Raw genomic sequence first — 7,055 nt, forward strand, 5'->3', positions numbered from 1 at the left:
AATATCTATGAATTTAGTTGGAGATGGAATTATCCACTTGGAAGATGACAGAAAGGAGAAAATTTTTAACTATAAAAGGAATGTCATCAAATGTAAATGATGTAATATATCTGGTAATAAGCAATTCAATGTAGGGTTTGGAATGTATAAAATTTAAAGAGGTAGGCATTTCTTCCCATAAAAACTAAACAATAGGTTCAAGGACATTCTAAATAAGAAGCTAAGTAAACCGAGGTATTTTAATGGAATGAGGGCCTCTCCCTGTGTCAGGAGACAGTAGAATAATGAGTTACAACATTGCAGATAATATGCAGCATGACACAAGGGAAAAGTATACATGTGATTTATCATATGTTCTGCTCAGGGTATATAAGCATCTCTCTACCCATGCTGACATTCAAACTCAGGCTCTGGACTTGAACAACAAACCAAACTCATCACCCCTGACACCATGAGCTACTACAGCAACTGCTATGGAGGCCTGGGCTACGGCTATGGAGGTTTTGGTGGCCTGGGCTGTGGCCGTGGCTGGGGATGTGGCAGCTTCCACAGACCGGGTTGTGGCTGGGGCTGCGGCTGGGGCTGCAGAGGCTACAGATATGGCTGGTGCCGCCCGTCTTGCTATGGAAGTTATGGATTCTCTGGCTTCTACTAAAATCCTGCTCCAGAAGCCCAACATCTGAGGCCACAAAAGGATTATCCAAATTTGACTACAATAACCAAACCAAACAAGATCATCCAGAGTCAAGCCAAGATCAAAAACATTTGGTATCTAAGACTTCAGGAATATTTATCATTTTATAGTGGTCTCTTTCATGTTTCCTGGTGTCCTTTATTTCGGCTTTTGGAACTGTGGGATTTCTCTATTCCTTTTGCAATAAATTAACTGAACTTGAAATAGCATATGTGGCTTTCATTTTTTTATGAAACTCAAAATATCAAAGTGATTATTTGTAACTGCACCCAACTGGCAATGAAGAAAATAAATTACTCCACAAAAAAACCAAAGTCCTAGGAGAGATATAAACATACACCCATATGGCTAGATAGATATATTCCAATCCATAACACTCAGTTGGAATGAATATTTTTTTCCACTGGACACTAGACCAAACCTTATTCAATGCTTTTAGTTAGATAACATTGGTATACGAATTTGGTACTGATCTATTAACTTTACATATTTTTGTATCTAAAGTGAGGCTGACATCAGAGTAAGCACTTTGATGTTTTGTTCAAAATTTATTTTTATTTAGCCATTTTAATAAGAAGAAAAAGTAGTGATAGAATAAAATATATCTCTAAATGCACAGTGAAAATAAACATTTTTATATGATATTTTATATCATATAAATATATATATATAGTTATATATAACTATATATATATATAGTATCATATTTTCCCCATGGTCCTCCATGGTGGGACATGGCATTGTTCTTCTGTACTGTCAGTACACTGAAATATTTTGCTATTCATCATGGAAACTTAAACATCACTGTCATCACTTGTGAAGTAATCTGTATCAAGGATATTCCTGGTCTGAAGCTTTATGCATTATAACAAGTGTCTTGTAATGCTGACCTTCAAAGAGTGAGCATTTAATGTTAGTACTTCACATAAGTATTTGCTTATGAAAAATACAGAATGAAGTATCATCATTTCTCCCTCTCTCCCCCTTCTAAATTTTATATATTTAGGTAGTAAAACACAAGTGAATGTTTTCTGTTTGAGTTAACCGAATTCAGTAAAACCAGTAGAATTATGAAGCTGGCAGGGGCCCTGTAAAGCTTACTATAATGCCATCTTGGCTGGGAAAGGACTCCAGAAAGTGAAATGAGTTGCTAAGGATCAAGAATGGCATGAGAAATACAAGTTAATACTGGAACAGTTCTTACTGAAGAGAGGCATCTGCTTTACCATGCGTACTGCCACACTGATTGCATACTTCCCTCCTTGAGTGCTCTTAAATAAAGCATCTTGCTCTGGTCATGCACCTTTGAAGAGCTTAATTATCACAGCTGATTGACCACATCCATTTATTTTGATATGCAAATATTCTGATGTAGAATCTTAAACTATTAATTTTTAATTTAGTTGTATTTGAGTAACAATAACTAGTAAGAGGGTTAAATCCAAACTCTACTTTAAAAACTTATTACAATGCACGTGAAAATCTGACTTGTTTACTGAATGCATGGATGAATGTGCTAAGTCAGCTTGTGTCCTTTCAGTCAATTCAGGAGAAGTATTGCAGCTTCACTGTGAGTAGATCAAGGTAAAGATATTTTAGTGTCACCATGAGAGGACTGAACTCTTTCATTTTAGTGAGCAAAACACAATTTCACATAAAACTATTTTACTCTCTAATTGAAAAGTAGCATCAGAGTCTGAGGAAAGACTTTATATATATAAAGAAAAACAATAATCAATATAACTAATTAGAGAAACTAGCACTCTTAGTATAATGCAGTTTTAGCATATTAGTATACCTCTTAATGTTAGATTGTATTGATTCATGTTGGAATTAAGAGAAGAGTGCTGGAACACATTTCCGTCCATGGGAAGCTGTCACCTAGTTCAGAGAAAATCCATCATCAGACCATCAGCAGCACAACTGAGAGATCTGTCAGAGTTAAATAGACAGAGTGTGACATCATTACACCTGCTTGATTTATTTGTGTTTTTATGGCTTCTTGTTGACTTAATGAGAATGAAATATTCAAATTAACAACTGTCTTTTAATTTAGCATAAACAATAAAAGTGGAACAAATTCTGAAGACAACAGACAAGGAGATTAAAGAATAAGTTGTGAGGGAGCCAAGAATTTCTTAATTAAGATAAGAAAAAGCATTAAGCATAAAATATTTTTAAATGAATGAATCAGGACCATTCATTATATTAAGAAGTTCTGCTCATATATAGACACCATTTTAAAGTGAAAGGAAAAAAAAAAGCATATACAGGAAGAAAAATATTTCCAGAACACAGATCTGACAAGATGCCAGTATTCAAGTACATAAAGAGCTCCTATTACAAATCAATACTAAAATATTAAAAACTGAACAAAAAACTAACAAAACACTTGAACAGACATTTCAAAAAAGAGGATACCTAAGTGATCAATAAGCATGTCTAATGGAGCCCTATATCATTACTTGTCAGGTAAAAAATTAAAAAAGTATTCCAATATTGTCACATGTCCACAAGAATGATCGAATTAAATTGTCTGAAAATGACAAGTATTGTCAAAGATATAGAGCAACAGAAACTCTTTATTGCTGGTGGGATTGCAAATCTAACAACTGTTTTGGAAAATCATTGTTTTTTTTTTTAAGTATTTACTTATTTGAGAGAGAGAAAGTGAGCATGCACAGAGAGAAGAGCAGAGGGAGAGAATATTCAAGTAGATCTCCTGCTGAGCATGGAGCCCTATGATCAAACCAGGCTACATCTCATGACCCCTAAGATCATAACCCAGGAGATCACAACTTGAGCCAAAATGAAAAGCCAGTTACTCAACCAACGGAGCCATCAAGGTACCCTGCTCGCTCCCCTTTTGGGAAAATTATTGATAGGGTCTACAGAAACTGTTGTCAAAATCTAGACAGATGGTTATTTCCAGAAAGTGATATTGACCAAAAAGGAACAATAGAGACATTTTTAGGCATTAAGGTATGATTGGAATAGATAGTACATGCTTATGTGCAAGGATGCATCAAATTTTATGCCTAAATTTATACATAATATAGAACTCATTATTATGCTTGAAAACAAAGAACCAATGCAAATGTACGATGGTTATACATTCCTCTAAAGACAGAAAGTCATTTGAGCTCATTCCTCTTTTAAATCCTTCTTGTTTAGAGGCAGCCAGATGTTACCTGTACCTGGGAGAAACATGGTGCTTTTGTTTACAGACCTTAAAATTCATTCATCCTTTCAGGACTTATTTTTTGTGTTTCTATTACATGGTAGATATTAAAGAAAAATAATCAAATCCAATTGAGAAATTGCATCACTTGAAAATTACTTGTAAAACAAAGAAACTTGGGATGTTTGGGTGACTCAGTGGGTTAAATGTCTGTGCTCCACTCAGGTCAAGATCCCAGTGTTTTGTGATTGAGTCCTGTATCTGGCTCCTTGCTCAACAAGGATTCTGCTTCTCTCTCAGCCTGCTGCTCCCCATGCTTGTGCTCTCTCTCTGACACACAAATAAATAAAACTAAATTTAAAAAAGGAAGAAAACCTGAATACTATATTTGAGGTCATATAAGATTCTGAAGAACTTAGATTCAAGCCTAAATTTAAGGGTACTACTGGAAGAACCAACCAGTTTGGGTCAGCTTTGACAAATGACTAACTTCTTAGAGTTAGCTGAGTGACTTTTGCCCTCATCTTTTCCCCACCCTTTATCTTTTAACATTATATCTACATTTTTGAGATTCTGAAGGCATTTCCAACGTATAAGGGAATCTTACTGAATTTGACAGAGCCTTTGAATTTGGATTATCTTTTTGACACTGAGACCTTAACAACACATATTTGTTATCTTAGTAGAGATTAGTATGGTATTTCCCGAGAAGAAAAGGAGAAAAGAAAAAGAGCACAGACTAGGCAAAGGGAATACAAGTGGGAAACTGTTGTTTTAGAAGTGAAGGTGCAAGTGGAAGGAAGAAAATGGATTGACTATAGACTGAATGAAAATTGATGGGTGGCAAAGAGAAATTTCACATACTTTACATTTTGATCTGGCTGTCATAGCCTATTAATGGTTAATGGAGCACAGAGACTCAATGATACTCTAAAAGAAGTTTAACATACCTATTAGAATGACTACAATTCCAAACGCTGACAGCAACAAATGCTGACATGGTTGTGGAGCAACAGCAGCCCTCATTTATTGCTGATCAAAAGCACAGTGGTGCAGCCACTTTGGAAGACAGTCTGCCAGTTTCATACAAAACTAAACATAATCTTGCACATAAGATCCAGTAATAACTCTCCCTGGTTTTACCCAAATGAGCTGAAAACTTAGGTCCACACAAAGACCTGAACACAGACATTTATAGTTTTATTCTTTATTGTCCAAACTTGGAAGAATCAAGGTTCCTTCCATAGGAGAACAGGTAAACAAACTGTGGCACCTCTAGACAATGGAATATTGTCCAATGATAAAAAGAAGTGAGCTATCAAGCTGCAGAAAATGTGGAGGTATGATGAAAGCTTACTGCTGAGTGAAAGAAGTCAATGTGAAAAAGCTACATACTGTAAAATTCCAACTATGACGTTCTGGCAAAGGTGAAACAATGCAGAGAGCAAGTTTCGTGGTTGCAAGAGTTTGGGGAAAGGGAGGGAAGAAAGGGAGGATTTTTAGTGGTTTAATGATGATTAGATGATATTATGCATTTGTTAGAACCCATGGAATAGTGTGACCCAAGGAGTGAATCCTCATATAAACTATAAACTTCAACTAATAATAACATGTCAACTTGGTTCATTAATTGTAATTTATATACCATACTAATTCAAGATGTTTAATAATGGGGGAAATGTGTGTGTGCATGCGTGTGTGTAGGGTATAGAAACTGTACTTTTTGCTCAATTTTTCTGAAACTTAAAAGTTACTAAAAACATTCTGTTAATTAAAAAATAAGAGATAAAATGCAATATTAGATATATGGATGAAGAAATGAGAGGAAATAATGAATGTAAAAATAGAGAAGAGATTTTTTTTTTAGATTTTATTTATTTATTTGACAGAGATAGGGGGAGATCACAAGTAGAAAGAGGAACAGGCAGAGAGAGAAGGGGATGCAGGCTCCCTGCTGAGCAGAGAGCACGATGTGGAGCTCCATCCCACGACCCTGAGATCATGACCTGAGCCGAAGGCAGAGGCTTAACCCACTGAGCCACCTGGGTGTCCCACAATCTGCATTTTTAAATAGAATCATTTATTTGACACAGAGTGAGAAAGGAGAGAGAGAGAGAGCTTGATTAAGCACATGCAGAAGGAGTAGCAGAGGAAGAGAGAGAAGCAGACTCCCCATCAGAGCAGGGGGCTCAATGTGGGACTTGATCCCAGAACCCTGAGTTCATGACCTCAGCTGAAGGCAAATGCTTAACTGACTTAGCCACTCAGGTACCCCATGATCTGCATTTTGGGAGGCAACCTGGGTAGATCTCATACCAGAGAAGATGATTAGGATTTGGAAGGATAACTTTTAGTCAGCTTTGAAAGCTACTCTGAAATAAAGATTTGATTGCAGTGACTTGCCTTCAGTTTGTGAACAATTTTGCCCCATCCTTGCCAAAGCCCATGGAACAGTACAACACGAAGAATGCAATATAAACTATGGATTTTAGTTAATAATTACATATCAATATTAGTTCATCAATTATAACAAGCAAAAATGGTTATTATTTTTCAAAGTAATATAAAAAGTAAAAAGTGTATCAGTTATGTAACCAATGTTCTAAAATCAAAGAAAACATAGATTATTTATGTATTTATTTCCTAAAATTCCTTACCGATATCACAACAGTCAAGCTGATTCTTCTTGGCTCTCAAATATTTCCATTTCCTTATCTCTGAAAGAGGTAGATAACTCATTTTTTAGCCTGAGGAGTAAGATGCTTTAAAAGGATAGGATAGATGATAGAGCTTTGACTTTGACCCATTTCTTTGATTCAACTTGTAAATGAAGTACAGCAATCTAGAAAAAACAAAAACAAAAACAAAATCAAAACAGAGATGAAGAACATTTCATTGAGAAACACACCACCAGCAGATATGATTGGCATGCCTAGCTATGAAGAATTCTGTTTAGGGTCTGATATGTTCAGCCTTTGAAGATACTGCATTCCTTCTTATAAAGTGATGCAATAACTTTTAGAGGCCACCCTAACTAGGCAACAAAGCAATCTTAAACATTTTAATGAGTGTTGGGGCCTCTCCCTATGTCAGGGGACAATGAATGAATGAATTGTGTCAAGTAGATAATTGAGAAATGACACAAAAGGAGTGTATACACGTGATTATTTACATGCTTTA

General features: G+C 35.7%; 1 protein-coding gene across 1 annotated transcript; it reads left to right on the forward strand.

Annotated features, from left to right (window-relative positions):
• The first annotated feature begins 308 nt into the window (after positions 1-308).
• Positions 309-771, forward strand: LOC309845179 (keratin-associated protein 19-5-like). Its single transcript, XM_082692836.1, has one exon. It carries the CDS (start codon positions 452-454, stop codon positions 653-655), a length of 204 nt encoding a protein of 67 aa, XP_082548962.1. The 5' UTR covers positions 309-451; the 3' UTR covers positions 656-771.
• The last annotated feature ends 6,284 nt before the right edge of the window (positions 772-7,055 follow it).

Source organism: Mustela nivalis (genome assembly GCF_964662115.1).
Source record: "Mustela nivalis genome assembly, chromosome: 1".
NCBI lineage: Eukaryota > Metazoa > Chordata > Mammalia > Carnivora > Mustelidae > Mustela > Mustela nivalis.